This window comes from Petromyzon marinus (genome assembly GCF_048934315.1).
Source record: "Petromyzon marinus isolate PM22_M1 ecotype Great Lakes invasive population chromosome 70 unlocalized genomic scaffold, UKy_Petmar_22M1.pri1.0 chr70_unloc.1, whole genome shotgun sequence".
Lineage (NCBI taxonomy): Eukaryota > Metazoa > Chordata > Hyperoartia > Petromyzontiformes > Petromyzontidae > Petromyzon > Petromyzon marinus.
The window spans coordinates 322,448-340,046 of NW_027422603.1; the positions used below are offsets into that span (position 1 = coordinate 322,448).

The 17,599-nt window shown below is 49.5% G+C and overlaps 1 protein-coding gene across 3 annotated transcripts in view; it reads right to left on the bottom strand.

Moving 5' to 3' along the window:
- Positions 1-17,599, bottom strand: part of LOC116957111 (uncharacterized) — a 57,868-nt gene that overhangs the window by 30,479 nt on the left and 9,790 nt on the right. For all 3 annotated transcript variants that reach the window (XM_076058262.1, XM_076058264.1, XM_076058263.1), the window contains exon 3: positions 15,792-15,898. In XM_076058262.1, coding sequence (XP_075914377.1) covers positions 15,792-15,898 — 107 coding nt within the window. The remainder of the gene's footprint in view (positions 1-15,791; positions 15,899-17,599) is intronic.

Sequence of the window (17,599 nt, forward strand, 5' to 3'; positions counted from 1 at the left end):
TCTACAGAGTGAGTGGAGTTTGTGTGATCTCCCCCTGTTCTACAGAGTGAGTGGAGTTTGTGTGATCTCTCCCTGTTCTACAGAGTGAGTGAGTGGAGTTTGTGTGATCTCCCCCTGTTCTACAGAGTGAGTGAGTGGAGTTTGTGTGATCTCACCCCTGTTCTACAGAGTGAGTGGAGTTTGTGTGATCTCCCCCTGTTCTACAGAGTGAGGGAGTGGAGTTTGTGTGATCTCCCCCTGTTCTACAGAGTGAGTGGAGTTTGTGTGATCTCCCCCTGTTCTACAGAGTGAGTGGAGTTTGTGTGATCTCCCCCTGTTCTACAGAGTGAGTGGAGTTTGTGTGATCTCCCCCTGTTCTACAGAGTGAGTGGAGTTTGTGTGATCTCCCCCTGTTCTACAGAGTGAGTGGAGTTTGTGTGATCTCCCCCTGTTCTACAGAGTGAGTGAGTGGAGTTTGTGTGATCTCCCCCTGTTCTACAGAGTGAGTGGAGTTTGTGTGATCTCCCCCTGTTCTACAGAGTGAGTGGAGTTTGTGTGATCTCCCCCTGTTCTACAGAGTGAGTGGAGTTTGTGTGATCTCTCCCTGTTCTACAGAGTGAGTGAGTGGAGTTTGTGTGATCTCCCCCTGTTCTACAGAGTGAGTGAGTGGAGTTTGTGTGATCTCCCCCTGTTCTACAGAGTGAGTGAGTGGAGTTTGTGTGATCTCCCCCTGTTCTACAGAGTGAGTGAGTGGAGTTTGTGTGATCTCCCCCTGTTCTACAGAGTGAGTGAGTGGAGTTTGTGTGATCTCCCCCTGTTCTACAGAGTGAGTGGAGTTTGTGTGATCTCCCCCTGTTCTACAGAGTGAGTGAGTGGAGTTTGTGTGATCTCCCCCTGTTCTACAGAGTGAGTGAGTGGAGTTTGTGTGATCTCCCCCTGTTCTACAGAGTGAGTGGAGTTTGTGTGATCTCGCCCTGTTCTACAGAGTGAGTGGAGTTTGTGTGATCTCCCCCTGTTCTACAGAGTGAGTGGAGTGTGTGTGATCTCCCCCTGTTCTACAGAGTGAGTGGAGTTTGTGTGATCTCCCGCTGTTCTACAAAGTGAGTGGAGTTTGTGTGATCTCCCCCTGTTCTACAGAGTGAGTGAGTGGAGTTTGTGTGATCTCCCCCTGTTCTACAGAGTGGAGTTTGTGTGATCTCCCCCTGTTCTACAGAGTGAGTGGCGTTTGTACGATCTCACCCTGTTCTACAGAGTGAGTGGAGTTTGTGTGATCTCACCCTGTTCTACAGAGTGAGTGGAGTTTGTGTGATCTCCCCCTATTCTACAGAGTGAGTGAGTGGAGTTTGTGTGATCTCACCCTGTTCTACAGAGTGAGTGGAGTTTGTGTGATCTCCCCCTGTTCTACAGAGTGAGTGGAGTTTGTGTGATCTCACCCTGTTCTACAGAGTGAGTGAGTGGAGTTTGTGTGATCTCCCGCTGTTCTACAAAGTGAGTGGAGTTTGTGTGATCTCCCCCTGTTCTACAGAGTGAGTGAGTGGAGTTTGTGTGATCTCCCCCTGTTCTACAGAGTGGAGTTTGTGTGATCTCCCCCTGTTCTACAGAGTGAGTGGAGTTTGTGTGATGTCCCCCTGTTCTACAGAGTGAGTGGAGTTTGTGTGATCTCACCCTGTTCTACAGAGTGAGTGGAGTTTGTGTGATCTCCCCCTGTTCTACAGAGTCAGTGAGTGGAGTTTGTGTGATCTCCCGCTGTTCTACAGAGTGAGTGGAGTTTGTGTGATCTCCCCCTGTTCTACAGAGTGAGTGGAGTTTGTGTGATCTCACCCTGTTCTACAGAGTGAGTGGAGTTTGTGTGATCTCACCCTGTTCTACAGAGTGAGTGGAGTTTGTGTGATCTCCCCCTGTTCTACAGAGTGAGTGGAGTTTGTGTGATCTCCCGCTGTTCTACAGAGTGAGTGGAGTTTGTGTGATCTCCCCCTGTTCTACAGAGTGAGTGGAGTTTGTGTGATCTCCCCCTGTTCTACAGAGTGAGTGGAGTTTGTGTGATCTCACCCTGCTCTACAGAGTGAGTGGAGTTTGTGTAATCTCCCCCTGTTCTACAGAGTGAGTGGAGTTTGTGTGATCTCACCCTGCTCTACAGAGTGAGTGGAGTTTGTGTGATCTCCCCCTGTTCTACAGAGTGAGTGGAGTTTGTGTGATCTCACCCTGTTCTACAGAGTGAGTGGAGTTTGTGTGATCTCACCCTGTTCTACAGAGTGAGTGGAGTTTGTGTGATCTCCCCCTGTTCTACAGAGTGAGTGGAGTTTGTGTGATCGCCCGCTGTTCTACAGAGTGAGTGGAGTTTGTGTGATCTCCCCCTGTTCTACAGAGTGAGTGAGTGGAGTTTGTGTGATCTCCCCCTGTTCCACAGAGTGAGTGGAGTTTGTGTGATCTCACCCTGTTCTACAGAGTGAGTGGAGTTTGTGTGATCTCCCCCTGTTCTACAGAGTGAGTGGAGTTTGTGTGATCTCCCCCTGTTCTACAGAGTGAGTGGAGTTTGTGTGATCTCACCCTGCTCTACAGAGTGAGTGGAGTTTGTGTGATCTCCCCCTGTTCTACAGAGTGAGTGGAGTTTGTGTGATCTCACCCTGCTCTACAGAGTGAGTGGAGTTTGTGTGATCTCCCCCTGTTCTACAGAGTGAATGAGTGGAGTTTGTGTGATCTCCCCCTGTTCTACAGAGTGGAGTTTGTGTGATCTCCCCCTGTTCTACAGAGTGAGTGGAGTTTGTGTGATCTCTCCCTGTTCTACAGAGTGAGTGAGTGGAGTTTGTGTGATCTCCCCCTGTTCTACAGAGTGAGTGAGTGGAGTTTGTGTGATCTCCCCCTGTTCTACAGAGTGAGTGGAGTTTGTGTGATCTCCCCCTGTTTTACAGAGTGAGTGAGTGGAGTTTGTGTGATCTCCCCCTGTTCTACAGAGTGAGTGAGTGGAGTTTGTGTGATCTCTCCCTGTTCTACACAGTGAGTGAGTGGAGTTTGTGTGATCTCCCCCTGCTCTACAGAGTGAGTGGAGTTTGTGTGATCTCTCCCTGTTCTACAGAGTGGAGTTTGTGTGATCTCCCCCTGTTCTACAGAGTGGAGTTTGTGTGATCTCCCCCTGTTCTACAGAGTGAGTGGAGTTTGTGTGATCTCACCCTGTTCTACAGAGTGAGTGGAGTTTGTGTGATCTCCCCCTGTTCTACAGAGTGAGTGGAGTTTGTGTGATCTCCCCCTGTTCTACAGAGTGAGTGGAGTTTGTGTGATCTCACCCTGCTCTACAGAGTGAGTGGAGTTTGTGTGATCTCCCCCTGTTCTACAGAGTGAGTGGAGTTTGTGTGATCTCACCCTGCTCTACAGAGTGAGTGGAGTTTGTGTGATCTCCCCCTGTTCTACAGAGTGAGTGGAGTTTGTGTGATCTCACCCTGTTCTACAGAGTGAGTGGAGTTTGTGTGATCTCACCCTGTTCTACAGAGTGAGTGGAGTTTGTGTGATCTCCCCCTGTTCTACAGAGTGAGTGGAGTTTGTGTGATCGCCCGCTGTTCTACAGAGTGAGTGGAGTTTGTGTGATCTCCCCCTGTTCTACAGAGTGAGTGAGTGGAGTTTGTGTGATCTCCCCCTGTTCCACAGAGTGAGTGGAGTTTGTGTGATCTCACCCTGTTCTACAGAGTGAGTGGAGTTTGTGTGATCTCCCCCTGTTCTACAGAGTGAGTGGAGTTTGTGTGATCTCCCCCTGTTCTACAGAGTGAGTGGAGTTTGTGTGATCTCACCCTGCTCTACAGAGTGAGTGGAGTTTGTGTGATCTCCCCCTGTTCTACAGAGTGAGTGGAGTTTGTGTGATCTCACCCTGCTCTACAGAGTGAGTGGAGTTTGTGTGATCTCCCCCTGTTCTACAGAGTGAGTGAGTGGAGTTTGTGTGATCTCCCCCTGTTCTACAGAGTGGAGTTTGTGTGATCTCCCCCTGTTCTACAGAGTGAGTGGAGTTTGTGTGATCTCTCCCTGTTCTACAGAGTGAGTGGAGTTTGTGTGATCTCCCCCTGTTCTACAGAGTGAGTGAGTGGAGTTTGTGTGATCTCCCCCTGTTCTACAGAGTGAGTGGAGTTTGTGTGATCTCCCCCTGTTTTACAGAGTGAGTGAGTGGAGTTTGTGTGATCTCCCCCTGTTCTACAGAGTGAGTGAGTGGAGTTTGTGTGATCTCTCCCTGTTCTACACAGTGAGTGAGTGGAGTTTGTGTGATCTCCCCCTGCTCTACAGAGTGAGTGGAGTTTGTGTGATCTCTCCCTGTTCTACACAGTGAGTGAGTGGAGTTTGTGTGATCTCCCCCTGCTCTACAGAGTGAGTGGAGTTTGTGTGATCTCCCCCTGTTCTACAGAGTGAGTGGAGTTTGTACGATCTCATCCTGTTCTACAGAGTGAGTGAGTGGAGTTTGTGTGATCTCCCCCTGTTCTACAGAGTGAGTGGAGTTTGTACGATCTCATCCTGTTCTACAGAGTGAGTGGAGTTTGTGTGATCTCCCCCTGTTCTACAGAGTGAGTGGAGTTTGTGTGATCTCACCCTGTTCTACAGAGTGAGTGGAGTTTGTGTGATCTCCCCCTGTTCTACAGAGTGAGTGGAGTTTGTGTGATCTCCCCCTGTTCTACAGAGTGAGTGGAGTTTGTGTGATCTCCCCTGTTCTACAGAGTGAGTGGAGTTTGTACGATCTCCCCCTGTTCTACACAGTGAGTGAGTGGAGTTTGTGTGATCTCCCCCTGTTCTACAGAGTGAGTGAGTGGAGTTTGTGTGATCTCCCCCTGTTCTACAGAGTGAGTGGAGTTTGTGTGATCTCCCCCTGTTCTACAGAGTGAGTGGAGTTTGTGTGATCTCCCCCTGTTCTACAGAGTGAGTGGAGTTTGTGTGATCTCCCCCTGTTCTACAGAGTGAGTGGAGTTTGTGTGATCTCCCCCTGTTCTACAGAGTGAGTGGAGTTTGTGTGATCTCCCCCTGTTCTACAGAGTGAGTGGAGTTTGTGTGATCTCACCCTGCTCTACAGAGTGAGTGGAGTTTGTGTGATCTCCCCCTGTTCTACAGAGTGAGTGGAGTTTGTGTGATCTCACCCTGCTCTACAGAGTGAGTGGAGTTTGTGTGATCTCCCCCTGTTCTACAGAGTGAGTGAGTGGAGTTTGTGTGATCTCCCCCTGTTCCACAGAGTGAGTGGAGTTTGTGTGATCTCACCCTGTTCTACAGAGTGAGTGGAGTTTGTGTGATCTCCCCCTGTTCTACAGAGTGAGTGGAGTTTGTGTGATCTCCCCCTGTTCTACAGAGTGAGTGGAGTTTGTGTGATCTCACCCTGCTCTACAGAGTGAGTGGAGTTTGTGTGATCTCCCCCTGTTCTACAGAGTGAGTGGAGTTTGTGTGATCTCACCCTGCTCTACAGAGTGAGTGGAGTTTGTGTGATCTCCCCCTGTTCTACAGAGTGAGTGAGTGGAGTTTGTGTGATCTCCCCCTGTTCTACAGAGTGGAGTTTGTGTGATCTCCCCCTGTTCTACAGAGTGAGTGGAGTTTGTGTGATCTCTCCCTGTTCTACAGAGTGAGTGAGTGGAGTTTGTGTGATCTCCCCCTGTTCTACAGAGTGAGTGAGTGGAGTTTGTGTGATCTCCCCCTGTTCTACAGAGTGAGTGGAGTTTGTGTGATCTCCCCCTGTTTTACAGAGTGAGTGAGTGGAGTTTGTGTGATCTCCCCCTGTTCTACAGAGTGAGTGAGTGGAGTTTGTGTGATCTCTCCCTGTTCTACACAGTGAGTGAGTGGAGTTTGTGTGATCTCCCCCTGCTCTACAGAGTGAGTGGAGTTTGTGTGATCTCTCCCTGTTCTACAGAGTGGAGTTTGTGTGATCTCCCCCTGTTCTACAGAGTGGAGTTTGTGTGATCTCCCCCTGTTCTACAGAGTGAGTGGAGTTTGTGTGATCTCACCCTGTTCTACAGAGTGAGTGGAGTTTGTGTGATCTCCCCCTGTTCTACAGAGTGAGTGGAGTTTGTGTGATCTCCCCCTGTTCTACAGAGTGAGTGGAGTTTGTGTGATCTCACCCTGCTCTACAGAGTGAGTGGAGTTTGTGTGATCTCCCCCTGTTCTACAGAGTGAGTGGAGTTTGTGTGATCTCACCCTGCTCTACAGAGTGAGTGGAGTTTGTGTGATCTCCCCCTGTTCTACAGAGTGAGTGGAGTTTGTGTGATCTCACCCTGTTCTACAGAGTGAGTGGAGTTTGTGTGATCTCACCCTGTTCTACAGAGTGAGTGGAGTTTGTGTGATCTCCCCCTGTTCTACAGAGTGAGTGGAGTTTGTGTGATCGCCCGCTGTTCTACAGAGTGAGTGGAGTTTGTGTGATCTCCCCCTGTTCTACAGAGTGAGTGAGTGGAGTTTGTGTGATCTCCCCCTGTTCCACAGAGTGAGTGGAGTTTGTGTGATCTCACCCTGTTCTACAGAGTGAGTGGAGTTTGTGTGATCTCCCCCTGTTCTACAGAGTGAGTGGAGTTTGTGTGATCTCCCCCTGTTCTACAGAGTGAGTGGAGTTTGTGTGATCTCACCCTGCTCTACAGAGTGAGTGGAGTTTGTGTGATCTCCCCCTGTTCTACAGAGTGAGTGGAGTTTGTGTGATCTCACCCTGCTCTACAGAGTGAGTGGAGTTTGTGTGATCTCCCCCTGTTCTACAGAGTGAGTGAGTGGAGTTTGTGTGATCTCCCCCTGTTCTACAGAGTGGAGTTTGTGTGATCTCCCCCTGTTCTACAGAGTGAGTGGAGTTTGTGTGATCTCTCCCTGTTCTACAGAGTGAGTGAGTGGAGTTTGTGTGATCTCCCCCTGTTCTACAGAGTGAGTGAGTGGAGTTTGTGTGATCTCCCCCTGTTCTACAGAGTGAGTGGAGTTTGTGTGATCTCCCCCTGTTTTACAGAGTGAGTGAGTGGAGTTTGTGTGATCTCCCCCTGTTCTACAGAGTGAGTGAGTGGAGTTTGTGTGATCTCTCCCTGTTCTACACAGTGAGTGAGTGGAGTTTGTGTGATCTCCCCCTGCTCTACAGAGTGAGTGGAGTTTGTGTGATCTCTCCCTGTTCTACACAGTGAGTGAGTGGAGTTTGTGTGATCTCCCCCTGCTCTACAGAGTGAGTGGAGTTTGTGTGATCTCCCCCTGTTCTACAGAGTGAGTGGAGTTTGTACGATCTCATCCTGTTCTACAGAGTGAGTGAGTGGAGTTTGTGTGATCTCCCCCTGTTCTACAGAGTGAGTGGAGTTTGTACGATCTCATCCTGTTCTACAGAGTGAGTGGAGTTTGTGTGATCTCCCCCTGTTCTACAGAGTGAGTGGAGTTTGTGTGATTTCACCCTGTTCTACAGAGTGAGTGGAGTTTGTGTGATCTCCCCCTGTTCTACAGAGTGAGTGGAGTTTGTGTGATCTCCCCCTGTTCTACAGAGTGAGTGGAGTTTGTGTGATCTCCCCTGTTCTACAGAGTGAGTGGAGTTTGTACGATCTCCCCCTGTTCTACACAGTGAGTGAGTGGAGTTTGTGTGATCTCCCCCTGTTCTACAGAGTGAGTGAGTGGAGTTTGTGTGATCTCCCCCTGTTCTACAGAGTGAGTGGAGTTTGTGTGATCTCCCCCTGTTCTACAGAGTGAGTGGAGTTTGTGTGATCTCCCCCTGTTCTACAGAGTGAGTGGAGTTTGTGTGATCTCCCCCTGTTCTACAGAGTGAGTGGAGTTTGTGTGATCTCCCCCTGTTCTACAGAGTGAGTGGAGTTTGTGTGATCTCCCCCTGTTCTACAGAGTGAGTGGAGTTTGTGTGATCTCACCCTGCTCTACAGAGTGAGTGGAGTTTGTGTGATCTCCCCCTGTTCTACAGAGTGAGTGGAGTTTGTGTGATCTCACCCTGCTCTACAGAGTGAGTGGAGTTTGTGTGATCTCCCCCTGTTCTACAGAGTGAGTGAGTGGAGTTTGTGTGATCTCCCCCTGTTCTACAGAGTGGAGTTTGTGTGATCTCCCCCTGTTCTACAGAGTGAGTGGAGTTTGTGTGATCTCTCCCTGTTCTACAGAGTGAGTGAGTGGAGTTTGTGTGATCTCCCCCTGTTCTACAGAGTGAGTGAGTGGAGTTTGTGTGATCTCCCCCTGTTCTACAGAGTGAGTGGAGTTTGTGTGATCTCCCCCTGTTTTACAGAGTGAGTGAGTGGAGTTTGTGTGATCTCCCCCTGTTCTACAGAGTGAGTGAGTGGAGTTTGTGTGATCTCTCCCTGTTCTACACAGTGAGTGAGTGGAGTTTGTGTGATCTCCCCCTGCTCTACAGAGTGAGTGGAGTTTGTGTGATCTCCCCCTGTTCTACAGAGTGAGTGGAGTTTGTACGATCTCATCCTGTTCTACAGAGTGAGTGAGTGGAGTTTGTGTGATCTCCCCCTGTTCTACAGAGTGAGTGGAGTTTGTACGATCTCATCCTGTTCTACAGAGTGGAGTTTGTGTGATCTCCCCCTGTTCTACAGAGTGAGTGGAGTTTGTGTGATCTCACCCTGTTCTACAGAGTGAGTGGAGTTTGTGTGATCTCCCCCTGTTCTACAGAGTGAGTGGAGTTTGTGTGATCTCCCCCTGTTCTACAGAGTGAGTGGAGTTTGTGTGATCTCCCCTGTTCTACAGAGTGAGTGGAGTTTGTACGATCTCCCCCTGTTCTACACAGTGAGTGAGTGGAGTTTGTGTGATCTCCCCCTGTTCTACACAGTGAGTGGAGTTTGTGTGATCTCCCCCTGTTCTACAGAGTGAGTGAGTGGAGTTTGTGTGATCTCCCCCTGTTCTACAGAGTGAGTGAGTGGAGTTTGTGTGATCTCCCCCTGTTCTACAGAGTGAGTGGAGTTTGTGTGATCTCCCCCTGTTCTACAGAGTGAGTGGAGTTTGTGTGATCTCCCCCTGTTCTACAGAGTGAGTGGAGTTTGTGTGATCTCCCCCTGTTCTACAGAGTGAGTGGAGTTTGTGTGATCTCCCCCTGTTCTACAGAGTGAGTGGAGTTTGTGTGATCTCACCCTGCTCTACAGAGTGAGTGGAGTTTGTGTGATCTCACCCTGCTCTACAGAGTGAGTGGAGTTTGTGTGATCTCCCCCTGTTCTATAGAGTGGAGTTTGTGTGATCTCCCCCTGTTCTACAGAGTGAGTGGAGTTTGTGTGATCTCCCCCTGTCCTACAGAGTGAATGGAGTTTGTATGATCTCCTGTTCTTCAGAGTGAGTGAGTGGAGTTTGTTTGATCTCCCCCTGTTCTACAGTGAGTGGCGTTTGTATGATCTCCTCTTCTTCAGAGTGAGTGAGTGGAGTTTGTATGATCTCCCCCTGTTATACAGAGTGGAGTTTGTATGATATCCCCCTGTTCTATAGAGTGAGTGAAGTAGACATTGGCGACCAATATTATCCGTAAGAGGTTTTTGGGTTAGATCGTGTAAACATAAGTGCGTCGTCAAAGCCGCCACCATTTCCTGGTGGTGCGCTGCGAACACGTTTCGCCGGTAATTACAACCGGCATCGTCAGGCCACAGCCAGAGTTGTGGAGAAATCCCCCTCCTGTTTCGGTCTTAAATAGACAGGGGGATTAATGTGACGTCGTCACTCGTAAGCCAATCAGGTGCGAAGGCTAGAGGGGCGGTGGGTTAATGCACGCATATATATCACAATAAATATCAATGAACGGTTGGGTTATTCATAGGGTAATCAACGCACGTAATTTTGATTCAAAGCTTTCGTGCCCGCAGTAGTTCACATTCTTAGCTCTTTCGGTAAAGTCACGTTGAAGGGAAACAACAAAACAATAAAATATACCGAAAGCGCTGAGAATTTGAACGCACGCGGTGTTCATAACCAGGGTTGGGTGGTGGAGGGTCACAGCACATTCGTGCTTGAGCGGCGATCGAACCACAAAAACCTTCCGTGAAAAATACTGGTCGCGAAAGCCTGTGTGTTACACAAAATGCTGACGGACAATGCGCACGCGTTGACACCATGCACGTACACCCCGGGACGTTTTCACCGTGCAAAGTCTAAAATAAATTTCGATTTAAAGCTTTCGTGACTGCAATGATTCATCTTCTTTGGTTCTTTCGGTAAAGTCACCACGTAGAATGAGAATAAAATAATAAATTGATAAAATAAAATAACACAGTAATGTTCTCACGACGTTTCGGCCACAACACAAGCGGCCTTCATCAGGTGAAGGGACGAGACTGTCTGGAGGACAGCGCTGGAGTGAAAAAGCCACGCTCTGTCCTACCAGACAGTCTCGTCCCTTCACCTGATGAAGGCCGCTTGTGTTGTGGCCGAAACGCCGTGAGAATATCATTGTGTCATTTTATTTTATCAATTTATTATTTTATTCTCATTCTACGTGGTGACTTTACCGAAAGAACCAAAGAAGAGGTAAAATAAAATCGCTAAGACGGACAGTCCCCGGGTTTTGCCGAAGGCCCCACTTACGGAAATCCCACCTGACGGAAAAGCTCCCCCCGTAGGTGGCGCCAAGACAATTCCCAACGCGCGGAAATGTTCGCGTCGCTGGCGCCATCGGTTGCGGAGCGCGGGGCGAGGTCGCGGATGAATACGGCCGAGCGATGGGGCGGCAAGGCGGGGCAGCCTCACGCCCAACTCGAGCTTCGCCAAGGGTTCAGGCAAATTGGGGATTTTTGTTTCTTGACTTTGGGGGGGGGGGGGGGGAAATTGTTCAGTTTTCCGACAATACGGATAATTCGTCGTTCCCGGGAACCTAACCCCCCCCCTTCCCCTTCCCTTCCATAACCGGGGACTGTCCGTGACTGTTAATGGCTGCTCACAGTTAATCACCACCGACGTATAGGCATGCAGTTAAACAGTGCGGTACAATCACTCGATTTAACACGTGGGCCTTTCGCGGCCAATATTATTCATAACAAAGGTGTTTGGGTTAGATCGCGTTTATTTATAAATGTGTCGTAACCCTCCACCACCCGACACGGCCAATCAGCACAAAAAAAAAAGTGGCACGTTGACAAAAGACAAAATAGTTCACCACTTTAGCACCACCGGTGTGTTGAAGAGTGAATCCACAACATTTACAGTGGCGAATTGCCCGGTGATGCTTGATGGAATTACCAGCGAAACGTCGTACTCAAAACTGTAAATGTTGTGGATTCACTCTTCAACACACCGGTGGTGCTAAAGTAGTGAACTATTTGTCTTTTGTTAAACGTGACACTTTTTTTGCTGATTGGCCGTGTCGGGTGGTGGAGGGTTACGACACCATTTATAAATAAACGCGATCTAACCCAAAAACCTTTATTATGAATAATCACTCGATACTACGCTTCCAAGCAGTACTACGCCTGTAGCTGTCACAACGGTTAACATAATTGTTATTTCTCTCAATTGTAATAGATTCTCTAATTAGCCTTGGCCAGTAGTAACCGGTTTTGCACGGAACTTCAACATTGCCAAAATAAATTTAGTATCCTCGTTGGCACGCGTGTTCTGCCACTCACCCACAGTTGTGTGTGGGAGTATTTAAAATTCCTTTGGTGTTCTTTTAGTCTCGCGCTGATCATTTATCCCGCCTGACCAACACAGCATTTGCCGCAGGAGCAATTAATCCAGTACACACCTTCTGTTTATAGCTTCTGTAATACATCTTTAGTACCAGATATTAGTTTTTTTTATTTTATGTACCATGCTAAGTCTCACTCGGATGTTTTTTTAAAAAAAAATTTGGCCAGTTTATCAGTTACTTCCGCAATGTACGGTATTTTAATAGTTGTAATTGCTTTATTGGGCTATTTCATTTGGTTTTGCCATTCAGTGCCTTGTTGATTCGTGCATCATTGTAACCGTTCAATTGCAGCGCTTCTTTAACGTGTTTAATCTCATTCCTCAAACTTTCACCACTCACTCCTCAGACTTTCACCACCTGACACTTTCTTTGCCCAATGTATGAGCGCCTTGATGAGAGAGGATTTCCTGCGGGGTGATGGTGTGACTGCATTCGGTAAACGCTGTTTGTTATTTTACCGTTTCGGTCGCGCCCGAGCAAAATATCCAGAAATGGGAGAGTTCTATCAACCTCCACTTCCATGGTGAACTGGAAGGATGGGTTTTGCGAGTTGAGATGATGAGTGAGTGGACTTTGTATGATCTCCCCGTGTTCTACAGAGGGAGTGGAGTTTGTAAGATCTCCCCATTCAACAGAGTATGAGTGGGGTTTGTATGATCTCCCCGTGTTCTACAGAGGGAGTGAGTGGAGTTTGTATGATCTCCCTTTTCTACAGGGTATGAGTGAGTGGGGTTTGTATGATCTTCCCGTGTTCTACAGAGTGAGTGGGGTTTGTATGATCTCCCCCTGTTCTACAGAGTGGAGTTTGTATGATCTCCCCATTCTACAGAGTAAAAGGGAGTGGAGTTTGTACAATCTAGATGGCGCTACAACTACGCCTTTCTGGGTAAAAATCAACGCTGAGCTGCTTTGCGTGTTCCGAGATATGACGGTGAACGGGAGCCCACCCCACCCTGCGTCTTGCAGACGTCTGGGAATGGGTTCGGGTTCAGAAACGTTCAGCTGCCTTAGTTTCAGCGGCTGTTCATTTAGCGATGGTGGTGGCGACCATGGCAGTGGCTGAATCTGGCCGGATCGAGAATGAACCTTAAGCATCCGGGCTAGGTAAGTGTGACCCTTTGGGAAATTACTTCAAATGGGTCAGCAGGAGCCACATTTTGGGAAATTGCAATCCTTAAAAATTGAAAGACATTTGGGACGTCATGAACCAAGAGAATTGAGAGACGCTTGGGACGTCATGGACCAAGAGAATTGAGAGACCTTTGGGACGTCATGGACCAAGAAAATTGAGACGCTTGGGACGTCATGGACCAAGATAATTGAGAGACGCTTGGGACGTCATGGATCAAGAGAATTGAGACCCTTGGAACACCATGGACCAAGAGAATTGAGAGACGCTTGGGACGTCATGGACCAAGATAATTGAGAGACGCTTGGGACGTCATGGACCAAGAGAATTGAGAGACCTTTGGGACGTCATGGACCAAGAGAATTGAGACCTTTGGGACGTCATGGACCAAGAGAATTGAGAGACCTTTGGGACGTCATGGACCAAGAGAACTGAGACGCTTGGGACGTCATGGACCAAGATAATTGAGAGACTTGGGACGTCATGGACCAAGAGAACTGAGAGACTTGGGACGTCATGGACCAAGATAATTGAGAGACTTGGGACGTCATGGACCAAGATAATTGAGAGACTTGGGACGTCATGGACCAAGAGAACTGAGAGACTTGGGACGTCATGGACCAAGATAATTGAGAGACCTTTGGGACGTCATGGACCAAGAGAATTGAGACGCTTGGGACGTCATGGACCAAGATAATTGAGAGACGCTTGGGACGTCATGGATCAAGAGAATTGAGACCCTTGGAACACCATGGACCAAGAGAATTGAGAGACGCTTGGGACGTCATGGACCAAGAGAATTGAGAGGCTTGGGACGTCATGGACCAAGAGAATTGAGAGGCTTGGGACATTATGGACCAAGAGAATTGAGAGACCTTTGGGACGTCATGGACCAAGAGAATTGAGAGATTTGGAACGTCATGGACCAAGAGAATTGAGACGCTTGGGACGTCATGGACCAAGAGAATTGAGAGACTTGGGACATCATGAACCAAGAGAATTGAGAGACCTTTGGGACGTCATGGACCAAGAGAATTGAGAGACTTGGGACGTCATGGACCAAGAGAATTGAGAGACTTGGGACGTCATGGACCAAGAGAATTGAGAGACTTGGGATCCCATGGACCAAGAAAATTGAGACGCTTGGGACGTCATGGACCAAGATAATTGAGAGACATGGTACATCATGGACCAAAAGGATTGAGAAGCTTGGGATGTCATAGACCAAGGAAATTGAGACGCTTGGGATCCCATTGATCAAGAAAATTGAGACGCTTGGGATCCCATGGACCAAGAGAATTGAGAGACGCTTGGGACGTCATGGACCAAGAGAATTGAGAGACTTGGGACGTCATGGACCAAGAGAGCTGAGAGGCTTGGGATGCCATGGACCAAGAGAAGTGAGAGACTTGGGATGCCATGGACCAAGAAAATTGAGACACTTGGGACGTCATGGACCAAGAGAATTGAGAGACTTGGGACGTCATGGACCAAGAGAATTGAGACACTTGGGACGTCATGGACCAAGAGAATTGAGAGGCTTGGGACGTCATGGACCAAGAAAATTGAGACACTTGGAACGTCATGGACCAAGAGAACTGAGAGACTTGGGACGTCATGGACCAAGAGAACTGAGAGACGCTTGGGACGTCATGTACCAAGAGAATTGAGACGCTTGGGACGCCATGGACCAAGAGAATTGAGAGACTTGGGATGTCATAGACCAAGATAATTGAGACGCTTGGGATGCCAGAGACCAACAGAATTGAGATGCTTGGGACCCCATTGATCAAGAAAATTGAGACGCTTGGGATCCCATGGACCAAGAAAATTGAGATGCTTGGGACGTCATGGACTAAGAGAATTGAGAGACTTGGTACACAATGGACCAAAAGGATTGAGAAGCTTGGGATGCCATAGACCAAGGAAATTGAGAAGCTTGGGATGCCATAGACCAAGAAAATTGAGACGCTTGGGATCCCATAGACCAAGAGAATTGAAAGACGCTTGGGACGACATGGACCAAGATAATTGAGAAACTTGGGACGTCATAGACCATGAGAATTGAGAGACTTGGGACGTCATGGACCAAGAGAATTGAGAGACGCTTGGGACGTCATGGACCAAGAGAATTGAGAGACGCTTGGACGTCATGGACCAAAATAATTGAGAAACTTGGGACGTCATGGACCAAAATGATTGAGATGGTTGGGATGCCATCGACCAAGAGAATTGAGACGCTTGGTATCCCATTGATCACGAGAATTGAGATGCTTTGGGACGTTATGGACCAAGAGAACCGAGATACTTTGGACGTCATGGACCAAGAGAATTGAGAGGCTTGGCATGGCCATGGCCCAAGACAACCGAGACCCTTGGGATGTCGTGAACCAAGAGAACTGAAAAGCTTGGCAGGCCGTGGACCAAGAGAATTGAGACCTTCGGGATGTCATGAACCATGACAATTGAGAGACTCGGGACGTCGTGAACCAAGAGAATTAAGTAGACGTCCGACGGAAAAAATATTTTTTTTACACGAACAATTTTAATTGTCCCACGCAGGGTAACGGCTTCCGAAGTCATGAACCAGGTGGGGCGAGCTCTCCGCTTCGCCTCGACGTGCGCCAGACGTTTGCGAGCGAGGCGACAACAGGCTTTCGGAATGGACGCGAGACATTTGAAACGAGGTCAGGCGGTCGGCGAGAACACGACCGCGGGAGCGCGACCGTGACCCGGAGACGCCGGTTAAATGAGAACCACCGGCGTTTCACCGACATCGTCGTCGTTTTTGAGTGGCCGTCAACGGCAGACCCCCTTGGTGGGGGACACCCCCCCGCCGCCCCATCGCCTCGTCGCCAAGGCAAGGCCGGCCGGCCGGCTACAATAAAGAGGGGAGCGGGTTTCCCCCGACGGTTCCGTAGGGCATCCCACACGGCCCAACGTGGCGCCTTCCGACCACCGCGTCCGGAGGAGGGGGAGGGGGTGGTGAGGGGCAGGGGCGGGCGGGCGGGTGGGGTGGGTGGGGGGGGGGTGAGAGACGGACGGAGGTCATCCACGCGCCGAAGCGTTGTTTGAACGACGGAGACGGACGAGAGAGTGATAATCGACGGGGAGACGTACTTTTCCGTTCAGGTCTTTGGCGGCATCTTTGGCATCGTCGGGATTCTCAAAAGTGACGAAAGCGAAGCCTCGGGACCTGTTAGTCTCGCGGTCCTTCAGCAACAGCACTGACGGAGCAGATCAACGAGAACAAGGTGCGCAGAGACGCATCACGACGGGGGACCGCCGGGGGGTCTCTCACGGCGCCGCCACCACCGCTACCACCACCGCTAACACTAACACCACTACCACCACCGCTAACACTAACACCACCACCACCACCGCTAACACTAACACCACCACCGCTAACACTAACACCACCACCGCTAACACTAACACCACTACCACCACCGCTAACACTAACACCACCACCACCACCGCTAACACTAACACCACCGCTAACACTAACACCACTACCACCACCGCTAACACTAACACCGCTACCACCACCGCTAACACTAACACCACTACCACCACTGCTAACACTAACACCACCACCACCGCTAACACTAACACCGCTACCACCACCGCTAACACTAACACCGCTACCACCACCGCTAACACTAACACCACTACCACCACCGCTAACACTAACACCACTACCACCACCGCTAACACTAACACCGCTACCACCACCGCTAACACTAACACCGCTACCACCACCGCTAACACTAACACCACCGCTAACACTAACACCACCACCGCTAACACTAACACCACCACCGCTAACACTAACACCACTACCACCACCGCTAACACTAACACCACCGCTAACACTACCACCACCGCTACCACCACCGCTAACACTAACACCACCACCGCTAACACTACCACCACCGCTAACACCACCACCACTACCACCACCGCTAACACTAACACCACTACCACCACCGCTAACACTACCACCACCACCGCTAACACTAACACCACTACCACCACCGCTAACACTACCACCACCGCTAACACTACCACCACCGCTAACACTACCACCGCCATCACAAACACTACCACCACCACTAACACCACCACCGCCATCACTAACACCACCACCGCCAACACTACCACCACCGCTAACACTACCACCATTGCTAACACTACCACCACCGCTAACACTAGCACCGCCATCACAAACACTACCACCGCCACTAACATCACCACCGCCATCACTAACACTACCACTGCTAACACTACCACCACTGCTAACACTACCACCACCGCTAACACTACCACGATTGCTAACACTACCACCATTGCTAACACTACCACCATTGCTAACACTACCACCATTGCTAACACTACCACCGCCACTAACATCACCACCGCCACTACTAACACTACCACTGCTACCACCACCACCACCACTAACACCACCACTGCTAACACTACCACCACCACTAACACCACCATTTCTAACACTACCACCACCGCTAATACTACGACTGCTAACACTACCACCACTACTAACACTACCACCGCCATCACAAACACTACCACCACCACTAACACCACCACCGCTAACACTATCACCACCACTAACACCACCACGGCTAACACGACCACCATCACTAACACTACCACCATCACTAACACCACCACCATCACTAACACCACCACCGCTATCATTAACACTACCACCTCCACTAACACTACCACCACCGCTAAACACTACCACCACCGCTACCACCAGTACTACCACCGCTAACAACACCACCACTGCCACAACCGCTAACACTACCACCACCACTAACACCACCACTGCCGCCACCACCACCGCCAAGACTTCCACCACTATGAACACTTCCACCACTACCGTTAACACTACCACCATA